This window comes from Drosophila eugracilis, unplaced genomic scaffold (genome assembly GCF_018153835.1).
Source record: "Drosophila eugracilis isolate 14026-0451.02 unplaced genomic scaffold, ASM1815383v1 contig_2152, whole genome shotgun sequence".
NCBI lineage: Eukaryota > Metazoa > Arthropoda > Insecta > Diptera > Drosophilidae > Drosophila > Drosophila eugracilis.
This window is the reverse complement of record NW_024573036.1, coordinates 2,871,093-2,896,879: the sequence shown is the minus strand read 5'-3', so window position 1 is coordinate 2,896,879 and position 25,787 is coordinate 2,871,093. Positions and strand designations below refer to the sequence as shown.

Genomic DNA, 25,787 nt, shown 5'->3' with positions numbered 1-25,787 from the left:
GATGACTTTGGGTATATTTTTTCCGTAATTCAACATATGTTCCTGTTATCGAAATAACTATTGTATTCAAAACGACAGAAAAATGCAGATATTTTATCCATTACGACCAGCTTTTGTCCCACTGTAACCTGTTGCTGTATTGTGACACCTGCTCAAGCCTTGCACCTTGTGCATGTGAGTGTGTAACTGTGAGTGTTTGGGCGTGTGAGTATCGGTGGAGTAATTGAAACTTTTTAAACTTGCACCGTTCACACACAAAGATAACCTCGCTACACATGTACTCGTGTTTGTCTGCCTGAGTTTACTTAACGCTTTGAACGATAAGCGCTTCTGCAAATTGAGGCCACATTCTCTCCATAGGTGAGTGGGCGTCAAGGGGGTTATTTGCCGTGGGTGGCGGGTGATGCGGATCCATTCAAGGTTCTTCGCTAAGCATACTTTTAGGCTGTCAGGAAATGTTCTTAAGTGCTTTACAATCCAGTTTAAAAACACATCAAGAGCTATTTTCTATGGTTGAGGATTTATTTGTTATCACACTTTTCACCTCTCTAAAATCTTATCAATAGATTGGTAATTCAGTTTTGTAAAGTCTTATCGAATCGATTGCAAATTTAGTTCTGTAAAACCTTATCAAAAATTATTGCTAATTGAATTTGAATGAGTTGATAACAAGAACTTTGCAATAAAAGGTCAACAAACTGAAACGTGCGATGGAAATTTCACAAGTTTCTGATTTATTACTTCAGAAACTAAAGTTTTGATTGAAATACTAACAAGTGAAACTCTTGGCTTTTTTTAGTTTTAATAGTTAAAAGTTAAAGGTTTCGTGAAGGTTAATTTAGAAACAGCTGTTTTTTTAGCTTCTTCTAGAAGAACTTGTAGACAGAATAGACCCTCTATAGTCTAGAGTCTTCCAATCAATATAGATTTTTAAGGCTTCTGTTAAAAAGATTAGATTTATCTCTGTAGGTCAAAAAACCTTACATAAGGCTGGAAATATTTTTTTTTAAAAGATTACTAGACATATGGAGTGCATGGCCATAACAACCCTTATCTTTATGTGAATCACACTAAGCTTCTTAACAAATAAACCTATGTTGCTATAAACACTATCAACAGTGGCTATTAAATCTGGTCAAGTGGGAATGACTAGTAGACATCTACCAAAAAATGACCAACTGAAACATAGTTAAAGACATTTTTCATTACCAAATTTCTTGTTTCTCAGGCCACCGTTTTTTGGTTTATCTCCAAGTTCATACTTGGAACGTAATCTCTGAGTGGAGATAAGTTATTTTCCCAAGTTATTTTCATTTGATTTGAAGGTGTGAAGACTTAAATCATAAGTTGACTTTGCAAATGTTTACTTGTTGTAAAGTAAAGTTGATCATAAGAAAAAACCGAAGTTTGAACATTCAACAAGCTTTTCCAGAGTTCAAAGACCATAGCAAATCATGTGACAATCGATCAATTGATTGTCTTTTGATAAAGCCGTAGATATATTCATAGCATTCAAAGCTTTCGGCGACAGTTGAATTGAAAAGCGCTCAACACTCATTAAAGTACGTAAGATGTCGTGGAAAAGTTGGGGGTTGGGGCTTGCGAGCTGAGGGGGGTTGGGCCATCGGTAATTGAATGCCAATCAGCTGAACTGAAATGAATAGCAGTCATTTCGTTACAGCCTTTCCGTTGTTACTGTTACTTTAAGCCATGTAATGCAATTTGTTGATGTTTACACGTTTTGTGCGTGAAACTAATTTCAACTCGAATTTCGTTATATAACAAAAATTGAGGAGGGGTAGAAAAATAATAAAAATAGGTAACAAAACTAATTCCATGGTTTTTATCGAAAACCCGAAACTAATCAGGCAGGGTTTACATTTTCCATTTTATTTGCGGTTAATACTCCAAAGGCTAAAACGTATTTAACCTTTGGGTGAGAACCTTACTTTATGATATTTAACGTATTTAACGTTTAAATATAACCTTTTGGTGAGAAACTTACTTTATGATATTTATTGAGGCATAATTAACTACTGCATAAGGTTTGGCTTTTTAAAAAATCTCTATAAAAATGAATTAAAAATTATCTTGACATAAATTTCAATTACCTTGAAACAAGTCAAGCAACTTTTGCTGAAGCTAACTGAAAAATAATAATAAAAATGTGTAGGCAAAATATTGCCCAGCTTAGTCATAAACCAAACCCTTTACCAAGTCATTAATTAGGCTAAGTAATTAAAAAGCATTTAACAAAAAAGTCATTTTCTGCGATTAAAATCTTGTTAAATGAACTGCCAAATCATTCAGAATTTTATGGCTTTCACGTTTCTTTATTCTTTTCATTGCTGACCTTTGAACTGGGCCAAAAATCGGGTTGCTTCGCTGATTTGACAAAACAAAATCGCATGTAGCAGGTAAAAATTTTGCGGGCAAATAACTTCCGCACAAAGTGCAAAACAAAACAAAAGTAAAGCTCCGAAATTGCGAACAATAACAATCGGATTACAATCGGATTACAATTTCAGGAGTCACTCAAGCGATGCATGCAATGCGGTGAATTCTTTCATCAAAAAGCTGAAACGAAACTGAATTTTGTATGCATAGCCCTTTTTTCATAAATCAGGTAAATAAACAAAGTAAACTGATATTAAAAACCATAAATGATAATAATAATCTATAAGTTATATCCTCTATGTTATAACTATAGTATCTAAATGAATGTTTTTAGTTAATTAACTTTTCGTATACAACATCAGCAGCTCCTCTCCTCAAACATTTTACGACAACAAAACGAGTTTTGCGGCATTAAAATGTACGTATGTACATATACTATATAATTATACAATATAATAAACTTCGAAGTGAACATTATCTAGAATCTCTCACTGGAAAATCACCAAAAAGTTCAAAAGCTTAAAAAAGTTGGGGTTTTTTTTTGCATTTGCAAAAGAGAAACTTGTATTTTTATCAAGTTGATCTATTATATCTATTATATTATTCATTATTCCATTTTTATCGTTAGCTTGCTAAGTAGAAATTCAAATTGAGTTCCCACTTCATTTAATTGAGCTTGGCATTGTTTGAGGTGCAGACAAAGCTAAAGTTATTTATGTATCCATATGGATGTACTCGTATGTAAAATATAAATATATAAAAAATACACAAAGACAGTTTTGACTGCAATATATAAGTAAGTTATAATTAACTATTTATAAGATTATTATTTTAGTTACAACAAATAGATAGCCAACTATTGATGTTTAAAAATCTGTTTAAACACTTTTCATTACAAAAAGTAGCTGAAGTAGAAGTTGACATTTGTATGATTCATTTATAAACACCTTTGATTTTTTCTTTAGTTTTATTATCTTTTTTTTATTGTTATTACAACGTTAAGAAATGTTTTTCCTGTTATTTCCCAAAAACTTTCCCAGCACCAACACGTGTTCCCAAAAAAAACCTTTTATTATCACTTTGTGTGTATTTATATCTTAATTTGATTTACGAGGCTTGAGTTCGATTCCCTCAATATTGGAAATGATATTCCCATCCCCCCGAATCAACAGATGACTGTTTGATGTTGACTTTTGGATTAAATGTAAAGTGTAAATTACAATAACCCGTCAAATGAAATCATTCACACACCGTGGAATTTGCCTCTATAACTGACCAGAAAGATCGAATGCAGGTGTCATTAACCGCAGCCAGGCTTGCAGCTTGGATATAACTTATGTATACTATACAAAGATACACATATATATAACGCTCTTGGTTCATGGTAAACTAAAAACCTCTGACGACAAGTGGCGTGCATTGGCCTCGTTTCAGTTTTTAGGCTTTGACAGGCATCAGACATCGGCGACTGACTTGTATTGCCGATCAAGTTGGACCTGCATTGCCGTCGAGTTTCTCTTGGCAACCGAAAAGAAACCCCTCTCAGCCTATCGTTTTCGCAACTGCAGATACGTTCTCGAATGTTTTTTTTTCTTTCCTTATATGTATGGTCATATATCATTTTTTAGAGCACGCGCATCGTTTTGTTGATCTTAAAAATTAGTATCTCAAGCGTAATGACGATCACAAATATTTTCAATTCGTGTCTGTCGGCTCCACTTTCTGCGTTAATAACCATTTTGTTAACATTAATGCGACTTAAGATGAAGTCGGAGGAGAGATGATTTATATTAAATGTTGCGTGAAAGAGTTTTCTTTTCAAAAGCTTTTCTGTTAAGTTAAAGAGCAGTCAAGGAATATAGAACAGGTTGTTATTGGATTTAAATAAGATTTCGTATTATAAATTATTGCAGAAATATTACTTTATTTAAATGAAATTAATATTTCATTGAGAAAACCGGAATATAAAAAATTTTAAAAATAAAGATTAATAAAAATCGGGTTTTTAAGAGGCAAAACCAAAAATAATTAAAGGATTTAAATTATTAAATCGGAAGTGTGTATAGCAATAAATGAGAATTAAATTTTTTCTAAGGATTTATAATAAGTCAAAACCAGAACGATTAAAATATCAGATATTTACTAAAAAGTTCTCATTGATAATGGTGCCTCACCTTGATGCGCCACAACGTTTACCGTAATCAATTAACTACTTGATGGGAGCTCTCAATCCAATGGCATTTTTCATGCTTCACAGAGATAATGGCTCCGATTAACAGCAAAAGTTCCCTAAATTGTTTACTCACTAATTGACTAGGGAAAAAACCTTGAAAATAAAAGCGTTTCCAGCTTAAGCGGAAAATATTTTACACGGATATAGATCTGTTCTGTGGAATTACTGATCACTGATTCCCATGACATTACATTCCCTTTGTAAATATGCCTAGTACGTTTTTATTTAATGTATTTTTTTTTTTATGAATGAATGCATTTTATGTAGGCGATCCTCGATTCTCGTTAATCGGCTGCATTATTTCATTGTGATCTTTTCCAGTTCCGCGATTATTTATCACTGCTTGTTGTCTCAGGTGAGTGAGTCACGGTTGTCTCATAAGTATTTTTTACTTGAATCATTTACTCAGAGCACGTCCCTCGTCCAAGATGCTTCCTTAAAATACATTCCATGTAGATATATGTACATATGTATATATATAGACGCTATTATCTCGGCCAAATCTGCCAAGTATATTTGCCAAGTATTTTGTTTGTCAGTCCATTTGCTTCAATTTTTATCAGTAATCACTTGATTGTTCATGACTATATAGCGCTGGCACTAAAGATACGTATTGTAGTATCTCGGAAACTTGTCGATAATGCAAGTCCCAGACAGTTCTCAACACTCGACCGATCACCAAGCTAATGCAACGCTCGATTTTGAAAGGCGTTTGACAAACTTTGATTTCGAAGCTTATGGCTTTACCATATATGATATGAGTATTTTTTTTTGGTTGTTTATGATAATAGATAAGATATGACTTGACGAAAGGAAGAGTTTTGGAATGTTAACTACGAAAAAACTAATCGCTGGGATCTATGTAATCAATCATGATTGTAAAGCATGATGATTAGAAAATATTGTGTTAGCTATATATTATTTAGTGTTATACAAATATTTATCATTTCGGTGACCATTTTTTTAAGCTTGATATGTCTATATATATATAAAATATATTTACTTTGTATTTTAAATGAAAGTATTTTTAATATTATATATTGAACTTTTTGTGTTAGAATTTTACTTCTATCTTTAAGCTCTTTAAAAACCTCTCCCTATCGTGATTATAAGACATGCAAATACTCATATTGACAAATTAGTATTTATGGAATATTTAAAGGGATTACTTCTAAGAAATCATGACTTGAAATCAATCCGTTTAAGGGTAGATATATTAGCAATCCGAATACCGAGAACCCAAAATCTGTGAGTCATAGAAGAACGTACAGCTTCAAAGTTTTATATGGGCTGTAAATTGTTTATTTGGAATCGTATCGATGGCGTTAAAGTGTTAAATTGTCCACAGTTGAGAAATCCGGTATTTCATAATTGTTTATTTACTATATAGAAACATTTTTTGGACGAGACACATGACAAGCCAAGACAAATCAAAGTGAAATAAATCGCAAATATCGAAATGAAATTAAGCATTGCATTTGCAATACACAAACACAGGCGCACATCAAGTTTTTTATACAAATGCCTTATGGGAGGTATTGTTGGTGTTTCGCAGAATTCGAGAAAATCCCAGGTCTGAGCAAAAACCGGAACACCAAGTAGAGGAGCAGAATCTCCTTGCAAGGCGCCAAACGGTTATTTCCAGAGAAAGAAAGAGAGTGCAATAAACTGCAGCATAAATTCTTATGCTAAATAATTGCCGTCATCGAGTTTTTGGGGGTCTGAAAGGGGGATCTATGTGTGTACTTGTTCTTGGAAAATCACGAGGTTCTCTGACTCAGGGTCAACAACGTGTCGTTCAGTGTATTGGATTGGGCTTATTTTTATTTAATTCTTGCCTGTATGGGTGTATTCAAGTGCGTTTTCAATTACAGGTTCTTAAACAACGCTGTTTTTGTTGTATATTACTTTTTGTGTTTTGATTTTTTTCCACTCTCACAAGACGTTCACTTCACAGACTTTTGGTTGTTGTTTTTTGGCTTTTCCAGCAGCTCCTTGCGATTATTATAAAACTTTCAATTACAACTCCTATTCAGAGGCACTTTCTTTTTATATATTTATCTTTTTTTATTGTGTTAACTAAGAGTGATATTTCCACGGAGAACCGATGCCAAAAACCGCGTCACACAATTTAAATAAAAAACAAACTTTGGCGTGATCACGCTTTACACGCGAAATTGTCAAAAAACACTTCAAAACAAGCAGAGCTCGCCGATCGAGCCAGCATATGGTGCGCGCACGTCTGTCGGGTTCAAATATCGTCGGCTGACTGCGAAAAACCGGGGACGAAACAACTCCACCAGCCCCCAACAACAAAAAAATTAAAGCAACAAAGCACCACAAGGCAACCAGAGCTCCCCAACAAATCCGATGGAGCATGAGCATAAGCTTTCGGAAGTTGTTTTTCAGACACGAGACGTTCGTGTCGCTGATTAAAGATCTGACCTGGGCTACGACCTGTCGAAAATTGTCGAAAACTTTTAAATTGATGGTTTGCCTTAAGACGTGACCATGATATTGAAATGTTTGAAAAAAGTTACCTGAATTTGAAGAAGTGCTTTAAAATGGAATTTTAATTATTATCCGTTTAAAAATTATTTTTTATAATTCGGGATTAAAGTCTTCTAATTTCACATGAAAATGAAAAAACGAATTTATCAATGATTCTAAATATTGCCGCCAATCCAAATTTACCTAATAATGCGACACCTCTATATTTAATATCGATATTTTTGAACTGCTTGCAACATAACCTGCTTGCTTCCTAAAAGGTGTAAATTAAATTTTGAGAATATGTTTTATATATTTTGATAAACCAAGCTTTCGACTGATCATCCATTACGTTCTTGTTAGGTGTTAAAATGTTTCCCTTAAAATAAACTTAAAGCTCAAGTATTTATGGTGTTTTTAATATATATATCTCAAAAGGAAACATACAAAAATTTAATGAGTTAGCCTTGACATCAACTAATCACAAATTTCTACTCACATAATAAAATCAAAATTGTGATATGGTTAGATATCTTATAATAGAATATAGTAATATACATTGTTTTTAGCTCAACAACTACCGCATACCGACGCCATCACCAATGCATACTGCTTTATCGATAGCAAAGTCTTTGTTTTGGCCATCACTACCACCTATCGAGCACTCGATACTAGGGCCTATCGACCTATTTTCAGCAGCCTAAAGAAAAAAGGCAATATTTTGCGAAAAACAGTCGAAACAGATCAAAAAACACCCGCTTCATTGGCCAAAGGACATCTCTTTTATGCAACGCAAAGAGAGGGCAAACCAGACAATTGCAGTGTAAGGCAAATGTGCGCAAAATGAAAGTGACAATCAAGTCATGGACGGGAGTTGCAACTTGGCGTTGGATAGCGAATGACGAGAACTGCGGTATTTGTCGCATGTCCTTCGAGAGCACCTGCCCGGAGTGCGCGCTGCCCGGTGACGACTGCCCGCTGGTGTGGGGTGTCTGCTCCCATTGCTTCCACATGCACTGCATCGTCAAGTGGCTGAACCTGCAACCGTTGAACAAACAGTGCCCCATGTGCCGCCAGAGCTGGAAGTTTAACGTGCATTAAGCGCATGTTATAGTTATAATTATACTAAACCCTTGAGAAGATCACCAGCAAGAAGAAACCGTAGAGAGACAGTAAGCTTTATCAAATGATGGAGAACAGTAGCAGCGATGCCCAGCCGCATTTGTCGGGTCTACCACCACTGCCAAAAAGTCTTAGTTCCGCTACGGCGGCTCCCGTGGCCATTGGCCCACATCCGCGCACAGCCTCGCCGGCGTCAAGTGTTTCAGCTCTTACCGCAGCAGCAGGAGAACTCTATCTGGGCCCCTCCACTTCCTCGTCGGCGGCGGCATCCAGGAATCGCAGTTACAACGGACATGGACATAGCCAGAGGCACGGGAGTCTCTCCTCCACACAAGAATCCCTCAGCGATAGGGAATCCGTGCACAGTCGCGCCTCCAGTACACAAAGCGCTGGAGCGGGTCACACGCCCACAAATAGCTCGAGCAGTACTGGAGCCACTTCGTCCACTATCGACAACCAGCTGGCAATCCTACGTAGGGAGATGTATGGCTTAAGGCAGTTGGATCTGTCGCTGCTGTCGCAGCTGTGGGCTCTTAATGAGTCAATACAGGGATTCCGGGTGTTTCTGCAGGAGCAGGATGCCCTATCGCCGCCCTCAAGGTCTCGCACGCCTTCGGATGCAAATTCCTTGAGCTCGGACGAAGAGGACGATGGCTCCTATGCGCCCGTGACTTTGCCCAAGATGACGGATGCTGCTGGAGGTGGTAGTGCTGGTGTTGTGAGTTCCAGGGCCATGGCTTCGCCGGCAGCCAGCGGAGGTCTGCCCACCAAACTGGCTACTGGGTCTACCACCTCCCACGCCTCGACTAGTTCTACTTCAGGAGCTTCAGGCTCCTCATCGGCTGCATCCTCGATGGGCAAGCACCAACAAATGCAGCAGCAACAACAGCAGCAGTCAGCTAACCACTACCATCAAAGGCCAGCGCCACCACCCGCACCACCAGCCCAGCACAAGGCTCATCCGCAGTTGCCCAGGATCCTGCAGCAGCGCATGCGACAGGCACCGCCTCCGCCGCCACCCACGAGGCAGAAAGGAGGCAGCACTAGCAGCAGTAACCACAGTATCAGCAGCGTCACTCAGCAGCATTCACATTCAAACCAACATCCCCAACATGCCCACCATTCGCGGCCGGTATGACAAAACCCGTTCTTGGACTAAGCCAAGTTCAAGAACATACGTAAATTGAAATAGCAGCCGCTGCCAACGTTTCGGAAAGGGTCAATTAGACGACATTTCTCCAAGAGTCAATTCAAATTCAGTGCAGAAAGATCACCCCCACATTTACTCTATCATCATCTCTCACCTCATAAAGCTTGCCATGGTCCTCGTTCTTGATATTGAAACAAAAAACATATGAACGGTTTATAAATGTTTTCCGCGAAACGATGAAAATGTGTTTGAATGTAAGCGTAAAAGTTTTCACGTTTAATATTAAATAATAAACACAAGAAATTTGTATTCAATAATAATCGCTAAGTAGTAAAGGATAAGATCCTTATATGCATCTATGTATTACTCAAATTGTATAAACATAAATTTAAAATGCTTGAAATTCCGCATCGAATTCATAGATCTAGTTCTATTATTTGCGTTGACTCTGAAATGTTTTGTTAGAATGCATACTATCCAACAAAAAACTAAATGAAATTGTTCCAACTCATGTAGCACTAACCAAAACTAAACTCTTGGCCTATACATATGAATATCTGGATTGATTTTATAGCCCTGTTAAGTCTTAGTTCCGATATGGCGAAAATATCGGAAAATTATATTATACGAACATGTATCTGCATCTCAAAGCAAAACCTAGCTGATCTTACTGTTAGTCCAATAATCCTATCATTAAAACTATGAAATCTAGGCATATATATGTAAAGCTCAAGTATTGGAGCAAATCCCCCGAGCAGTTGTACATTGCGTTTCAGAACTATAAGACAATTGTATACAAGTATAATAAATAGTTCTGTATATCAGAATTGAAGGAAAATTCGAGGTATATACATTATACTTTTCGAAAGATTTTCGATTGATTGTACATTTTCCATATTGGTTCAAAAATATTTATTCCCTAATTAATGGATAACTAGATTAGATATAGTCCATTTGTCCTATAGCTTTGAAACGCATTGCATATAATATTTATATATTAAATACATATACAATTTTTACAGCATAACAGTTTAAAAAGCAAAAATTGATGAAACGCATTAAATACTATCGAGTATTTCCCATATCACAAACATAATACGGGAGTTTGCAAAATGAAACAGGATTTACATATATTACCTAATCAAAAAATTATACAATTTCCAATATTTATTGTTAGTTCTTAGAATGTTTTATTTCTCAAAACAAATTCCTTATAATCTCTACTAAAATTAAAACACCTTATAAAGTTAAACGATTGGAATTAAAATCCACACGATCATTATTCATTGTTCTTTATTTTTCGACTTCTCACAAACAATTCTTGAAGAAGACTTCAAATCAAAATCTGTGGAAATTTGATATCAACTAGATCGCTGAAACATCGATATATTAGCAATATACAAATACACAAGCGCAAAAAAGAAGCATAGACTTTAGCTTTGAATATCTTGGTTAAAATATATCAGACAATACTTTATCGGACATTTTATTAACACCCTTGGTAGTTACAAGGCTAAGACCAATATCCTGAAATGATTAACTAAATAACACTTATGACGCAAAATATACAAGTCACTTCTCTCAAGCCGATTTTTTATATTTTGGTTCAAAACAAAATTCTATCAAAAATATATTTTATATAAAATTAATTTAGCTTTATATTTTAAAATTATATAGCATTCTAACACACATTCATTTCATTGCTATTCCGTATTTCCAAATATGTTTATTCCAATGTGTACTAGTTTATTCTAGTACAAAATCGTTCAATATGTATTGCTTGATTCTGACACAATATATAATATTTTAACCAAGTTATTCAAAGTTGCATCAAGCTATAATCATCAAATAAATTTGAGATGAACTTTTGAAAGCTTTTGCTGTGTACAAAAAATGCAAGCACGATATCGAAAATTTACACTGACCGAAACATATACAACGTTGTGGTTGAAATATATCCACAATTTACGAAAAATATAATTTATAAATTTTTCGTTTCTGATGAATGATGCTGATAATATTGATATCGTTAAAAAGTGTATTATGTAATGGCAATTTATTAATGAAACGAAAGAAACGATACGAATGAATCGATACAATAAATATCAATTTAAATATCATTGCAAAATTATGAAATTAATTACAAAGGTCTTAAAAGTGTTTATTTTTTGTTCCTAATGACAATCTAAACATATTTTTTTTTGCGGGTCTCAATGACCTCAAGTCAAATTTTTTTATGGCTCAGTCTAGGTGCTGAATGTTCCACAGCAATCAGAAGGAATCTCTGTAAACAGAAAGGTATTTGTATTTAATATTCATATTGTCATCATTATCAAAGAATACTTACTGTTTGTAGGTCCCCAACCCAGTGGTACTCCCAGGCGACTGTTTTCTTGCTTGAGCCACTGGTAGAGTGGGTCAAAGTACTCTAATAGAGCAGCCGGGTCCATTTCTGTCTCGCCCGTGAACTCCTGGAGAACTTCCTTCCAGTGACGAGAGTTGCCATTGGAGAGGAACTTGCTTAATGCTCGACCAGCAGCCTTGCTGCCAAAGATATCACAGTTGTCCAAAGTTAGGCGACTATCATTGGGATCATATTGTCCGGCCTTGCGGCACAGGGCCTTGTGGAACTGAAACTGGAAGATGTGGGCGGCAAAGTAGCGCAGGTATTCCACATCCGCATCAATATGATACTTGGCTGGTGGATCAAAGTCCTTTTCAGTGCGGAAAACTGGTGGCTCAACGCCGCCAAACTCAGAACGCATCTGCCAGAAGCCGCAATTCCATTGAGATTCATCTAGTTCATTGCGGAAAACGGCATAGCGATATTTATCCACAGCGTATCCGAAGGGCAAGAAGACAATTTTGGAGAGAGCCTGCTTGAACAACTGATTGATTCGACTCTTCTCGTCTAGTCGACCATTATCTATCAGCCCAATAGCTTTTAAGTGTTTTGCGGACATTACTGACAACGCGATGACATCGCCCACGGCCTCGTGGAAACCAGGATTAGGAGCACCCCGATATACAGCCGGTTGCTGTTCGTATTGCAGGTAGTACTGGATGTGTCCCAGTTCGTGGTGTACAACATAAAAGTAGTGGGTGTCTACTTCTGTGCACATCTTGATCCTCACATCGCTGTCTTGGTAAAAGTCCCAGGCGGAAGCATGGCAAACCACCTGACGATCGTCGGGACGGGTCAGAACACTTAGATTCCAGAAACTGGGTGGCAAAGCCCGCATTCCAAGCGACTGGAAGAACTGATCACCAAGCTCAAAAAGCTTCTGAACTGTGTATCCCTGTTTCTCCATTTCTGCCTTAACGTCTACAAAAGGCTTCTCCGGGTAAGGAGTGAAGAGATCAAGCAGTTCGTTCCACGATTGTCCCCACATATTACCCAGCAGGCTTATAGGGATGTTGCCTTCTGCTGGCATCACATCAGGGCCATAGTGCTGCCGCAGACGGTAGCGTACGTAGCCGTGGAGCTGCCTGTAGAAGGGTAGAAGCTGCTTGAATGTGGCGTCCAATTGGTTCTCAAAGTCAGCGTCCTCATAGAACTGCACCCAGTAGTCGGCATAAGAGCGGTAACCTAGAAATTGATAGTTAAAGGAAAGATTTTAATTTTTTAATAGAAATTTTTTTTCAATATTCAATATTGACTTCACAATCTGAATCAAAGTCTACAGAATTGATAACCCCTACTGGCCTATTATTGAATAATTATATTGTATGCTATAAGTTATAGATGTGCATTACGTAGTATACAATTTTAAGAAAACTTACGAGTTGGTTTTAAGTATATACAAAATTTTACTACGATACAGTTCCTGAAATAATTTGTAAATACAATTTGAGCTTAAACTTAAATTATTTTTTAAAGCTTTAAAACCTATTTCTGCTGTATAACCTTAATAATTTCGGTGGAAATCCCACCGCAATGCTTTTCAGTTAAAATTTTTAAATAAAAAGCATTAAAAGTTTCTTATCAAAATGTTAAAAATAGACTTGAAGAAGAAACAAATACTTGATATTTTTAATATGTTAAAAATAGATCCTTGAAATCTTATCACAATGTTATTTATATATAGACAGAATATATAAATAAGTTAGTATATTCCCACAGATAAATGTCGAATAGATAACCCAATTTGAATACATTTTCTCCCTTGGCTAGCTAGACAATTTCCCTCGCTCCCGGCCAGACATCGGGTTATCAGGGTTCATCACTCACCGTTTAAATGGGACGCCTTGCGCGTTAGACGCACGTACTCAGCGAAGTGTTCCCGCATGGGAGTTCCAGCCTTATCGTACCACTCCCGCCAGTACCAAGCCAGTTCTGCAGGATCTCGACCGTGGGACAGACGCTCCTGGATGTGGGGCTCTAGGGTAAGGGAGCAATCAGTTCGATTAGTGTATGAGCACACTGTGACTGTAGCATAGTTTGTCTGCATAGAACTGATCGCGTTTTGCAGAGCCAAGTAGTCATCGGCATTTAGCGCGGAAGCACCCAGTTTGGAGAGATGCTCAGCTTGTCGGCGTATATCCGCATCCTCGGACTGGATATAATCGGATGCCTTTATCTGCTGGGCTAGGCGTTTATTGAGCTCTGCACTGCGGGCATAGATCTCGATCATGGCCTGACGGTTCGGCTCCGTAACATTGGTATTATAATTATAGCCAGACAAGAACTCCTCGTGGAAACGCTTTCGCAATTGTTCATTTTCCAGTTCGAAAAACCTGCGAGCCTCCATAACCGAAGCCGAACAACTATTGCCCATAGAAAGTCCATGGGGTAGCTGGTAAAACATATGTATGTATATATTTAAATATAGAAATAAAAAGAATTCCATGAGGGCTTAGTATAAAATACTTACCCATAACATCAAAACTAGGCATAAGACTGTTATGTTAAATTTTCCCATTGCTTTAGCGCCTTTCCCGGGTCAAGCCGCGCTTATCAGCAACTTTGCACTTTGAATTTTTAGTACTAGAGACCCAAAACCAGGACGTATCAAAACCAGATTGCTATGTCTTCTCGGCGCTGCTGTGAAGCTACTGAATTCTCGATGCGCTGGAGAACTGTTTTTATAAGAGCGTTCACTGGCACCCACATAAATACGAGATAAAGCAGTTCACAGTGCTGCCATTTTGGGGACGCTAAAAATATCTACCATTTTAGAAAAATACATATAACTGATACGATACTCTTTAACTTGTGTGTAACTTGTTAATTTATATTTTTAAATTAAATTAAGATTAAATTAAATATGTTGTGTGTAGTCAAAAATCTTCAATATAAAAATATGCTCATTTCAATGTATACATTTTTCGTTTTCATATCTTTTGTTGGATATTTGTAATAGTTTTTGTTTCTTAAGAATATTTATAACAATATTTTTAATTTTATAATGATTCAACCTTCCAAATTTGGAATGACACATATTTATTATATTTACATTAGTTTGGTTATGGTATTAAAATAGCTAAGCTAGCATCACTAATACTTCATGCACTCTCGATGTCGATACAAAGTTAGAACTGCTTGCAGTTTCGCATTCATTTACAATCACAAAAGTGTGCGTGTTCCGAAATTTTACACCTGCCCGCCAATCTACCTGGTTGTTTATATATTTTTTGTTGCCGTCTTCTCATTATCCGTGGCTTGAGTACCACTCAGCTGTTGAGTGCATTGCTAATGGTATTCTATATGGTAGTAGGCCAATCTGAACTTCTGACCACCGATTATCCAATATTTAAATTAGAATTTGTACAACCGATAATAGGAATACAATTTGACGATTGAGTCTTAACCTTCACTAATGTCAAAGGTGTTTAACCACTCGCTTTGTTTACACGTTTTTTAAAAAGAAAGAGTAATTTTTACATGATCTAGATGGTAGACCATCTTTTCTCAACCTCTGATTTTAGAGTTTGGAGGGCAGTTGGATTCAATGTTAAATTTATTTTTTTCATTTTTCATAGTAGTTATTCAAACCCTATATAAAATTTTAAATTTTATTATTTTCAATATCAAAGTACATAAACATAAATTAAAATAAAAGCGTTTTCTACACTATAGTTTTAATATTTTATTGTAAAGGTTAAAACGGAATGAAAATTAATAAACAGGCGCCCATTGCTTAATTAAATTGTTAACTAGTATTATATAGCAAGGGACTTTGTTACCGAGGGCTCCAGAGTTATCTCTAAATTTGTATAATATTGATTATTAATAAGATTGTAAATATACCAGATAAATTTGCCTAAAACATAACACAGGACGAGTTGAAGGGAGCGATGCAATAAGTAAAGTCTGGAAAAGATAGATGAATTATTTAGTTTCTAACAAAACTAATTTATTCTACCTACCTGAATAATCTCCGTTTAGCCTGTTCCATGGTATCCCAAGACTCCTTGAAGAGGTATAGCCGCATTCCGGTCAGAATTCGGTCAAAGTACTCCACCCAGTTTAGGCTTGCCATATCAAAGGGGAATATTTTTCTATCCTCCGGTGACATAGACTGCCACATATTTTTGGTGTTATTCGTATCCATCAGGAATGTTTTATTGTTAAATGGGAACAGTAGCACCAGTGCTTCGTGGATCTTGTGATAGCTCTTTATCAGGATGGGCTTCTTACCTTGAAGGCGTAGGAGGAGATCAAATATAAAACCAGGAAGCAGATGATAAAATATACAGCCCAACTTAAAAAGCCAAGCCCATGTGGTAAAGTGAGCAAATGGATACCAAATCGTTTTGGTGACCGGAATCTTATGGTTAATCTCAATGCCCATCTTTATAGCTTTTCCAAAGGTTATTGGATTCGATTTTTCCGGTGAAAATGTGTAAATGGGCGGCGGATTCCGTACCGCCAGATGAGACGACGATTCGGCCACTTTCCATCCGGAAGCCAGGGCCACGTTAGCGCAATAGTCGCCAGGAACTACCAACGCCTCGGATTTCGGGTTGACATAAAGTAGTCGAAGAATTCCGAGGGTGTTGCCGTACATCAAAGCTACCACTCCGTGGAGGTTGTCAATCCAACCCGACATCGGTTCCTTGAAATTAGCTAAAACTTTAAAGGAAAAACATTTACATTAAACTGGGATAATATTAAAACACACTTACTAATAGCAGGACGAAAAACGCAGATAGGGAGATCCTTAGCCTCCATCTGGATCACCTGTTCGGCAAGGGCCTTAGTATATGTGTAGGTGTTTGGGAATTTGCCCATCAGTGCTGGAGCAAACTTATCCATCAGCTCTGGTTTCAAAGTCTCGTTAAACTCAAGCACCTTATTCGCCGGGCATGTCAGGTGCTCCGGATAGAAACGCTCCTGGATATGATTTGATGGGCAATTCGAGAACGCAGTGGAAATGTGCACAAAAGCCTTTAGGCACTGCATTTCCTTCGCCAACTGAATCATTAAGCGCGTGGCACGCGTATTAATGTTTAAAGCCTTGTGGAGCGGTTCTACAAAACGAATAGAAGCGGCACTGTGAATGACCACCTGGACCTCGGTGGTTAGTATCCTTCGATCCTCATCGCTGAGACCCAACCCTGGCGCGCTGCAGTCCCCTGGGATCGGTGTCACCAAATCCAAGGCGTCCCGCTTGACCTTAAGAAGGGTTTCAAAAACCTGCAAAAATATTCATTCAATATTCGTTGTAAATTTGCTAATAACCCAATAATAACATACCAATTCACTTTTCCATGCCTTGAATCGTCCTTCCACATTGTCGTCCTTTTTGGGTCTTACCAAAAAATATATACGTTTCACATCTGTGGAGCGCAATAGCTTCTCAATGATTACTGGAAACAAGTTAAAATTAATAATTTGAATTCAATTCTTGAACTTCCTTGTAAGATTTTTTACCTTTGCCCAAAAATCCAGTACCTCCGGTTACGAAAACCGTTTTATCTCTATAAAAATTAAGAATATCAGTCTGCATTTTGCAATAGAGTGATATTATATCCGTCAAATCGGCTACCCAAATGACCGATTCTTTCTCTCTTTATTCCATTTATATTGGAATGCTAATGGACTTTTAGTGTGCACTATTTATTGGTCTTCAATTATACATACAGGAATTTATCTATACATTTCATTTTATTGTCGTAGTCAGTGCAATGTAGTCCATTACGAAGGCATTGGCAGTGTTAAGCCTGGAATAACATGGTGGTTATTAATCTTTTAATTGAATGACTGTTTAAATTCAATATTAATTATGTTTTTTAGTGTATATTATATTGCTTTTCGATTTTAAAAAGCCCTAACAATGTTTAAAATTGTGTTTATTTTAGTTTTTAATAACTATAGAATCCTTTAAATCACTTTAACTAAAAAGCGACGGCGTCATCTTAAATACTTAAAGAAGTTTAAAAATTATTTTATGCTTCCCTACCCCAATATCCGAATTTTTATTGCAACTCGTTATAACCAGGAAGAAATTAAATTCTAATCAAATTTCCATTTTATCGCATGAAACAAGGCAAATATGCATTATTCATTTTATTTCACCAGCTTAGTGTGTGATAACAAAACAGACGTGAAAAATTAGGTTAATACAAAAACCAATGCTAAAGCAAAAGAAACAAGGAATAAATCTACATATAGCCAAATGAATATCATTCATCCGATTAATATATGGGAAAACTAGGGTCCACACTATTCGTCCAGGCGTGCAGTCCGCCAATCAGGTCACGAACGGAATGCATGGGGAATCGATTGCGCACATGCTGAACGGCGATCTGTGAGTCATTTCCCCGACGGCACAGCAAAACAATGGGCAGCTCCTTGTCTTCCAGCTGCTTGGGGAAACGCTTTAGGTAGCTATCGTCCAGGATCTCAACCAGCGGCACATTCACAGCATCTGGCAGCTGGCAAATCTCGAACTCAGCCGTAGGCCGCACATCAATAAGCAGATGTGGTTGTGCTTGGAGCTTTTCGTGGTACTCTCCCACGGATAGGCGCTCGTCCGCCGTCAGCAATTGCAAGGGATTGTCCTTATCGGTGGCATGCATCCCGCAAAACATCTCGTAGTCGATAAGCTCCGTGATTAACGGCTGGGCGGAGCACACGTGACAGTTGGGTCGCTTGCTGCGAATGCGAATGTTTCGGAATATTCCGCTTGTGCCATCAAAGATGAGCAGGCGTCCGGCGAGGACATCGCCTAGTCCTACAATCACTTTAATTGCCTCCAGTGCCTGCATGGCTCCAATTGTGCCTGTGACAGCGCCCAGGACTCCGCCATCGCCGCAATTAGTGACCGCTTCTGGGGGCGGAGGCACTGGATAGATGCACCTGTAGCAGGGTCCATTTCCGTAGCTATAAACAGTAAGTTGACCATCCATCTTAAGTGCGCTTCCGGAGACAAGAGGTTTCCTAAGCATCACACAGGCATCGCTGAGTAGATAACGTGTGGGGACATTATCGCTGCAGTCCAGAACCACATCGTAACCACGGATGATGTGCATGGCGTTCTGGCTGTAGAGTAGCCTTGAATGGCAACGTATCTCGCAGTGAGGATTTAGTTCTAGCAGAGCAATCCTGGCCGACTCCGCCTTAGACATGCCACATCGTGCCTCTGAGTGCAGAATCTGACGGTGAAAGTTACTGCGCTCCACCTCATCGTAATCTATGAGTCCCAAGTGGCCGCAGCCAGCTGCCGCAAGATATTGTGCCGCTGGACAACCCAATCCGCCCAGGCCGACAATCAGCACGGAGCTGCTTTTCAGCTTGAGTTGACCTTGGACCCCGAAGTCGGGCAATATGAGCTGGCGGCTATACCGAGCAATGTCATCATTGGTCAATTTGGTGTGGATTGCCCTTTCTGGCAATTCCAAAGCATTTTCCTCTATCTGATCATCAGCTCTGGCTGCAGAAAAAACTGCCGCCTCCAGTTCTCGCAGACACTGTTCCTTCCTGTTAAGGGCTCCTCGAAGCTCGGCGATCTCTCGCTTCAACTTTGTCCGCTCGGAATCTGCCTCAGATTCAATCATTAGATTGCTGTGTTAGTCAACAGTAAATGATTTAATTTAAACAAATTTCTTCGACTGCAATCAGCTGATTGACTAACGGCTATCGCCGGTAAAAATCGTGTCTATCGATAGATGATACAAGTAAGTCGTTAAATATGACTGAAATATTATTTTCTTAATAGTAATTTAATGTATATGTCATCTATTCTATATAATTGCTTGATATGGATTAAATTTTAATTTTATATACTACCCCAATTAAAAAAATATTTGTTTTGTTGATACTCTATAACGGCATTTTCGGTATCCATTGATTTATCGATATCTTAACAAAAACAGCTGTTCTAGCCGTGTTTTTTCACCCATTTCCAGAGTGTGTTTACAATTATCTAATCGTGAATTAAAATAAAGCCATGTCCTGGCTTGGAAGTACAATTCAGAAAATCGGCAGAGCCACGCTCCTGGCAGTGCGTGGGAAAACATTAGCTCCGGTGGCATCAACAAGTCCCATCGTGCGGCAGTTATCCCATGCCGAGCGACGAGCACGCGGTCCCACTGTGCGGCGCTATGGCTACAAGGAAAAGATCTTTACTGGTGGATTACTTCCCCATTTGGATAATGGACAAAAGCTGCCCATGCCCGTGTACCGCCCGAAGAACGCCTGGTCAAAGAAACGCGCTCTATTTGGACAAAACGACTACATCGACATTCTCGGCAACGACCGACTGCATCCGGTGAAGGTCCTCTACTCACTGCCCTCCTGGTTACGAGGCGTCTCCGGAAATGAGTACCAGGTACTGCTCCGAAAGCGCAGACTGCTCGAGAAGTCCAAGTATCCGATTGCACGGCCCACAAAGTGGCGGGATATGGAGAAGCGCATCCTCTACCTGTACAAGTTCCTGAACCGCAAGACCAAGACGGGATATTCACATCAGTAGATCCATTAAGATCAAATAAAATGTTTTGTTTTAATCTGATATTGTTTTGACTTCACTTATCTTAAGAGTATGCCGGGCTGCCATTGGACAGCACATCCCGCATCTGTACAAAGTTCCTGGATTCTACCTCAAAATGACCTGATACTGTTAATGATTACTTCAGGACTATCCTTGCTTCCTCGCCATCAATCAAAATCTTCTGGCCATTGAACAGACAGAACTCGCGTTTAACGTGAGCAAACAGCAAATCAGTGATGAGGAATATTTGACCGGTTGAGAACGCTAATGTGGCGCCAAAATAGAAGTTCGCATTTGCCGAGCCCGCGTAGATCCACAAATGCCAAAGCGCTCCCATCATGGACAGGGTGACCAGGAAGAATGTAAAGACTACGAATCCATGTGCCATGACTGAAATATATTACAGATTATTTTTAGTAATATTATATTGTAAACCGTATTGAACTTACATTTCCAGCACCGTTTCCATAGAGGGAGCAAGGCCAAATAAAAACCTACGTCGCCCAGGCTAGGGTATGCTCGAAAAACTGCCATGAGGGCTACCAAAACTGTCGCTAGCAGCAGAGGCTCCTTGCGCAGCTTAATACTAAGTGGCACTAGATATAATACAGTGGCATTTAACTGGAATGTGATCAGGAACATGGTGCGGAAGTGCTCGAACATTTCGGTGAAGAAATACCAGAACAGGCCAATATTCGGCTGTAGGTCACGGAAGTAAAAATCTGTTAAATATATTAAATTGTATAATAATTCGGAAAATTAGATAAATGTAATTTTTTAAAACTCACATGAATCCTAGAGTGCCATCTAAGAAGTTCCAACTTTTCAAAACGAAAAAATTGGCTGCCGCTACTAAGAGACAACTGACAATAAAAAGGAGTGAAATAACCAGTCCCCTTTTGATGGAGTTCCGTGAAAAAAAAGTAGAAGTGGAGCTAGCAGAACAATGGGATAGAAGCTACGGACGGTCTCAAAGGCCAGAACCAGAAGGCATGGAAGCAGTAGCCCTTTTACCAGGCAGTAAAGAAAGAAAGCCAGGAACAGATTGCTTATCACGGTCGATGTCATCCCGATGCAGCTCATCACGGTCAGCGGATTGAACAGATATGCCACGATTACCAGTTCCGGAATGTCAAACTTGTCCGTGGCGTTAAACTGCAGTTCCTCCGTATCCTTCGCGTATTCCTTTCGCTCTACATTTTGCTGGTCGTGCTTTTGCTTTACAAAACGCAGGCTCATCGCATAAAGGAGGGCCGCAGTGAATACATCCAGTATAATATAGAATATGGCCAAAAATTGCGGGTAGTTTTGGAATAGCCCAGAGAGAGCGCTAAGGATTAGCGGCGATTCGTGGACCAGGTCGCCTTGATAAGGATCAATGCCACTTTGCAGCAGAAAGATCCCTTCTTGCACTGCAGAAATAACAACCATTAGAATACATATATATACGTGATGTGTACTTTGTTTACTCACTGCGCTTGTGTGAATTCAAAGGCGTCGCGAATTCCACTCGGTTGCCAATCATCGAGGCCAGCGGGGTGCGGCAGAAATAGAAGCGCACGGCGCCGCCGAGGAGAAGCAATTTGAAGAATTTCGGATCCATCTTCTAATTGGGCATAGTTTTTAGGAGCGTCTTCGGACTCCACCTAAAAAGCCGCCTACAGCTGTGATTATCATTAGTGGTGGCAACGGCTTTCGATATATTCTCGACTTTCGTGTTACGATCTTTCGATTCCAGTCAACTGAGTTGTCCACTTTAGCTATTTTTCCCACTCATGTTTTTTAAAACTTTTTTGTGTTTGTCAGAATTTTAATTTATTTAAAAATAAATGTATAAAGCGACTTTCAGAACGCGTTTAATATTGCAAAAAAAAACATATCTACATTCAATATATGTTTTTAAGAGTAAAGAAATTGCTCCAAATGGGCTTGAAAATACAGTACCAAAATGTACAAACAAATTTAATTAAAGATAATTAAGAAGAAATGGAACTTATTTTTAATTTATTTCTTTATTTCCCGAAAGTCGTGATAGTTTTATGAATAGGCTAACAAACCTTACTTTTTCATCTCTAACTATCAGAGCCATCTCTAACCGCCTTGTTGTTTTTTGACCGCACTTGCTTTGTTGAATTGTTAAATATTACATTAATTGAAAAGGCTAAGAATTAAGTATTTAAAATGATTGGAAATAAAAAGACGAAAAAGGCGAATGTCTTTAAGGAAATTGAGGAAAACTTCGACCAGCTGACTAAGAATCCGGAGCGTTTTCTCAAGTTTGTTTTCCTCCTAGAGGCGCGCACGTGTTTTTTCAAACGAATTTTAAACAATTTTTATTTTAGACCCCAGCCAGAACAATTGGAGGCTATTGAGCAGCTAATCCAACAGACATACGCAGTGAGCATCAGCGGAGATGTGGAGAACAAGAAGGCATTGCTACCAGAGCTGGTGCTCGAACAAATGGACGAGGAGCAAATATGGCAGCAACTGGAGATGCGTAACGAACTGGTGTTCCAACAACTGCTGGAGCAAACCGCAAAGCTTACGGCGATGCGAGAACAGCACCTGGGCATTGAACTGGATGACGGCGAGGAACAGGAGGATGAAGATGAGGAACAGGACGTTGACGAGTCAGCTGAAGAGGAACAAGAACTGGATTCAGACTTCAGTGAGGAAGAAGGCGGGCAAAAAAAGCACACCACATCGCCAAAGGATAAAAAAAATAAACGAGGGCGCAACTCTATAGTTGATGATACCTTCTTTAAATTGGACGAGATGAACGAGTTTTTGGAGCAGGAGGACGCCAAAGAAATGCGACGGTTGAACAGCAAGCGACGTGTGGAGCAAACGGATGATATAGACCACTATGCAGAGGATTTTGGGCTAGGAGACGATGAGGACGGAAATGTCAACTATGCAGATTTCTTCGATATGGATGATGAACTAAAAGAGCATGCTAAGAAGGCTAACAAAGGCAAGCAGAAAGATTACTTTAATGAAAACGAAAACGAAAATGACCAGGAAGAGGGTGAAAATCTAGAAGAAGACGAGTTCGGTCAAGGCGAAGGAGAAGAAGACAATGCCGATCCTGAAGAGGACCAAGATGAGGTAGCCAGCGAAATAGATGAATCAGAATTTGTGGCAAAAAGTGGGATAGAGCCCGCCAGCGATTCAGAATCAGACTCGGAGAAGGAAGAAAATAATCAGGAAGCAACCCCACCTCCCTCCCAATCTTCCAATGAAATGAGAGAGGCACGTTTGTTCCAACGCATACGCGACTACGAAGACGTTGTACTGGGCGAAAAGCCATGGCAGCTGAAGGGTGAGGTCAAAGCAGCCAATCGACCCCAGAATTCGCTCCTTGAGGAGATTCTCGACTTTGACTCCACTACTAGACCTACGGCGCCAATTACGGAAGAGGATAATCGCTCTATTGAGGACATTATTAAACAGCGTATTCGTGACAAGGCCTGGGACGATGTAGAGCGTACAGTGCGACCGGTGAACACGCCACAAGAGTACCGCAAACAGCTGGTGCTTGATCAGGAGAAGTCAAAACAGTCTCTGTCTCAGATCTACGAGTCGCAGTACCAGCGGGAAATGGAAAAACTCGACCCCAATCGCGATGCTGACGATAAGTCGGGCCCGGAACCCAAAGAACACCAAGAAATTAGAAAGGCAATGCGATCACTTTTCCTCAAACTGGACGCTCTTTCCAACTTCCATTTCACGCCGAAGCCAGTGGCACCAGAGATCAAGATCGTGACCAACACACCGGCAGTGCACATGGAAGAAGTGGCACCGGTAGCGGTAAGCGATGCCAAACTTCTGGCTCCGGAGGAAGTGTTCCGTGGACCCAAACATGCTCCTCTTGGCAAGACGGAACGCGATCGAACGGACAAAAACCGTGAACGCCGCAAGAAGAAACAAAAGCAGCGTGCCATTAATGCAGCCTTGGAGCAGCGGGATCTTCAGCGCGCCAAAGAGGGCAAGGCGCCGACGAAGAAGGAGGCAGACGCCAAGCTGCTGAAGAGTATCACCAAGAACCGCAATGTTCAAAAGGTAACTACAATCGTTACTGATGTAATGTTTTTATACTTTGTTAGGCAAAGACTTATATATATTAAGGAAACTAGGATTCTGTTAGAAAATCTCTTGATAAAGTTTTCGATTTTCGAGTCAGTTTTTTTCCATTTCAAGATAATTGCTGCTTAAAATTTAAGTACTTTTCAATGATTTTTAAAAACACAATTTGCTTAGCTCAACACAACTTATTCGTCAACGAATATATCATAAATTAAGTTAAATATGCAACTTCAAAGAGTAAACAATAAATTTTAAATTTCTTATCCCCAGATCAATGCAAACAGCAACGACAAAGGAGCTCTGAAGTCTTCCAAGGCGTTCTTTAACAAACTGCAGGACACCACAGCGGCCACAGCTGCTAACAAGCGACCGAAAAAGGATCCCTCTAAAGCAAATGCCAAGAAGCTGAAGCTTTAAATGTACACTTTAAGACTCCTCCAATTGCCTTCAGCCAGCCAATTTTTTTGTTCTCCAGTCACGTGCCAGAAAATGGCCACAAATGCACACACAACCACAAAGGATTCCTGTTTGCAAGAATAACTTAGGCAGGCCCTGCGGGTGCAGCAAGTCCATAATTTGGGGCTCCATGGGAGATGCCAAGCGGTCGTGCTTTTAATGTTCCATGTGCGAGTCTCCTGCGTAAGCATATGTGTTGTGTGGGCGATTTTCATGTGGACTGTGAGTCAAGGACATTCGGTGGCCTGGTGATGCGATTAGGCACGCGTGTAGTGTGCGGAATATGACTATTTTTAGAATTATTTACTTAAAATAAACTGTTTGCTATATAAATAGAATCCGAAGAAGTAGCCATTTGAACTATTTTAGAAGTTATTTCGGAGTGGATCAGCATTATAATGGAGAGGATTTGTATGTTTTTTTTATATGTTAAGGTATTTTTATTGCTTTAAAGTTTGTCTCGTGGGTTAATTATTAAGTTTACTTTCTTTGAATACAAGAATATAGTAACTAATAATTTTATAATTTTAAATAGCATTTAGTTCACCACGATTTACTGGACTCAAGTCGAACCAAATGGTAAATCTACTACTCTTTAGCAAATATCCCCACCACAATGGCTCTTGTTATCGATATTTGAAAACGGATCCTGTTAGCAAAGAAGGATAGTGGAATTTTTGAAATTCTCACTATGGGTGCTGCTGAGGTTACAGTAAGCTAAGGAGTTAGTCAAGGTAGTTGTCTGAGTGCAATCCTCTTTAATTTATATACAGCTGAGCATGACAGTATTTTTCCAATACGCTTCCTTATTCTCTGTCCACACGAAAGATTTCAGTCGACAAATTTTTTTAAAGTACTTGTAACAATAAAAAAAAATGGCAAACTATAGTTATTTCTTTACTTAAAGGAAAAATAA

At 38.8% G+C, this 25,787-nt stretch overlaps 8 protein-coding genes across 8 annotated transcripts; 4 read left to right on the top strand and 4 right to left on the bottom strand.

Moving 5' to 3' along the window:
* Window positions 1-7,751: 7,751 nt before the first annotated feature.
* LOC108110836 (anaphase-promoting complex subunit 11) lies at window positions 7,752-8,221 on the top strand. The gene has a single exon (XM_017220076.2). It carries the CDS (start codon window positions 7,964-7,966, stop codon window positions 8,219-8,221), a length of 258 nt encoding a protein of 85 aa, XP_017075565.1. The 5' UTR covers window positions 7,752-7,963.
* An 85-nt stretch (window positions 8,222-8,306) lies between these two features.
* LOC108110835 (flocculation protein FLO11) lies at window positions 8,307-10,674 on the top strand. The gene has a single exon (XM_017220075.2). The coding sequence runs from the start codon at window positions 8,307-8,309 to the stop codon at window positions 9,378-9,380; it is 1,074 nt and encodes a 357-aa protein (XP_017075564.2). The 3' UTR covers window positions 9,381-10,674.
* A 755-nt stretch (window positions 10,675-11,429) lies between these two features.
* Window positions 11,430-14,464, bottom strand: LOC108110834 (angiotensin-converting enzyme-related protein). The gene is made up of 4 exons (XM_017220074.2): window positions 14,267-14,464; window positions 13,624-14,188; window positions 11,740-12,981; window positions 11,430-11,676 (listed from the first exon to the last, which is right to left on the bottom strand). The coding sequence occupies exons 1-4, from the start codon at window positions 14,312-14,314 to the stop codon at window positions 11,639-11,641; spliced, it is 1,893 nt and encodes a 630-aa protein (XP_017075563.1). The 5' UTR covers window positions 14,315-14,464; the 3' UTR covers window positions 11,430-11,638.
* A 1,004-nt stretch (window positions 14,465-15,468) lies between these two features.
* On the bottom strand, window positions 15,469-17,403 carry LOC108111216 (fatty acyl-CoA reductase wat). The gene is made up of 5 exons (XM_017220617.2): window positions 17,269-17,403; window positions 17,092-17,204; window positions 16,521-17,031; window positions 15,762-16,467; window positions 15,469-15,705 (listed from the first exon to the last, which is right to left on the bottom strand). Exons 1-5 carry the CDS (start codon window positions 17,342-17,344, stop codon window positions 15,555-15,557), a joined length of 1,557 nt encoding a protein of 518 aa, XP_017076106.2. The 5' UTR covers window positions 17,345-17,403; the 3' UTR covers window positions 15,469-15,554.
* A 486-nt stretch (window positions 17,404-17,889) lies between these two features.
* Window positions 17,890-19,461, bottom strand: LOC108111052 (adenylyltransferase and sulfurtransferase MOCS3). Its single transcript, XM_017220381.2, has one exon. The coding sequence runs from the start codon at window positions 19,392-19,394 to the stop codon at window positions 18,033-18,035; it is 1,362 nt and encodes a 453-aa protein (XP_017075870.2). The 5' UTR covers window positions 19,395-19,461; the 3' UTR covers window positions 17,890-18,032.
* A 237-nt stretch (window positions 19,462-19,698) lies between these two features.
* LOC108111055 (39S ribosomal protein L51, mitochondrial) lies at window positions 19,699-20,350 on the top strand. The gene has a single exon (XM_017220383.2). It carries the CDS (start codon window positions 19,787-19,789, stop codon window positions 20,309-20,311), a length of 525 nt encoding a protein of 174 aa, XP_017075872.2. The 5' UTR covers window positions 19,699-19,786; the 3' UTR covers window positions 20,312-20,350.
* LOC108111053 (phosphatidylinositol glycan anchor biosynthesis class U protein) lies at window positions 20,317-22,023 on the bottom strand. The gene is given in 5 exon segments (XM_041818121.1): window positions 20,317-20,719; window positions 20,779-21,050; window positions 21,118-21,250; window positions 21,253-21,741; window positions 21,803-22,023. Coding segments are annotated over 5 exon segments (1,278 nt in total). The 5' UTR covers window positions 21,933-22,023; the 3' UTR covers window positions 20,317-20,465.
* Window positions 22,024-22,439: 416 nt separating this feature from the next.
* On the top strand, window positions 22,440-25,209 carry LOC108111211 (U3 small nucleolar ribonucleoprotein protein MPP10). Its single transcript, XM_017220609.2, has 3 exons — window positions 22,440-22,605; window positions 22,672-24,391; window positions 24,686-25,209. The coding sequence occupies exons 1-3, from the start codon at window positions 22,511-22,513 to the stop codon at window positions 24,830-24,832; spliced, it is 1,962 nt and encodes a 653-aa protein (XP_017076098.2). The 5' UTR covers window positions 22,440-22,510; the 3' UTR covers window positions 24,833-25,209.
* The last annotated feature ends 578 nt before the right edge of the window (window positions 25,210-25,787 follow it).

Excerpts from the sequence above, each read along its gene's own strand:
- LOC108110836 (XM_017220076.2), top strand. The coding sequence starts at position 7,964 with ATGAAAGTGACAATCAAGTCATGGACGGGAGTTGCAACTTGGCGTTGG.
- LOC108110835 (XM_017220075.2), top strand. The coding sequence starts at position 8,307 with ATGATGGAGAACAGTAGCAGCGATGCCCAGCCGCATTTGTCGGGTCTA.
- LOC108110834 (XM_017220074.2), bottom strand. The coding sequence starts at position 14,314 with ATGGGAAAATTTAACATAACAGTCTTATGCCTAGTTTTGATGTTATGG. Across the intron at positions 14,189-14,266 it reads GCCTAGTTTTGATGTTATGG|CTACCCCATGGACTTTCTAT; the intron begins GTAAGTATTTTA and ends ATGTTTTACCAG. Across the intron at positions 12,982-13,623 it reads CAAGGCGTCCCATTTAAACG|GTTACCGCTCTTATGCCGAC; the intron begins GTGAGTGATGAA and ends ATCAATTTCTAG.
- LOC108111216 (XM_017220617.2), bottom strand. The coding sequence starts at position 17,344 with ATGCAGACTGATATTCTTAATTTTTATAGAGATAAAACGGTTTTCGTA. Across the intron at positions 17,205-17,268 it reads TACTGGATTTTTGGGCAAAG|TAATCATTGAGAAGCTATTG; the intron begins GTAAAAAATCTT and ends ACTTGTTTCCAG. Across the intron at positions 16,468-16,520 it reads CGTTTTTCGTCCTGCTATTA|TTTTAGCTAATTTCAAGGAA; the intron begins GTAAGTGTGTTT and ends TTTCCTTTAAAG.
- LOC108111052 (XM_017220381.2), bottom strand. The coding sequence starts at position 19,394 with ATGATTGAATCTGAGGCAGATTCCGAGCGGACAAAGTTGAAGCGAGAG.
- LOC108111055 (XM_017220383.2), top strand. The coding sequence starts at position 19,787 with ATGTCCTGGCTTGGAAGTACAATTCAGAAAATCGGCAGAGCCACGCTC.
- LOC108111211 (XM_017220609.2), top strand. The coding sequence starts at position 22,511 with ATGATTGGAAATAAAAAGACGAAAAAGGCGAATGTCTTTAAGGAAATT. Across the intron at positions 22,606-22,671 it reads AATCCGGAGCGTTTTCTCAA|ACCCCAGCCAGAACAATTGG; the intron begins GTTTGTTTTCCT and ends TTTTTATTTTAG. Across the intron at positions 24,392-24,685 it reads AGAACCGCAATGTTCAAAAG|ATCAATGCAAACAGCAACGA; the intron begins GTAACTACAATC and ends TCTTATCCCCAG.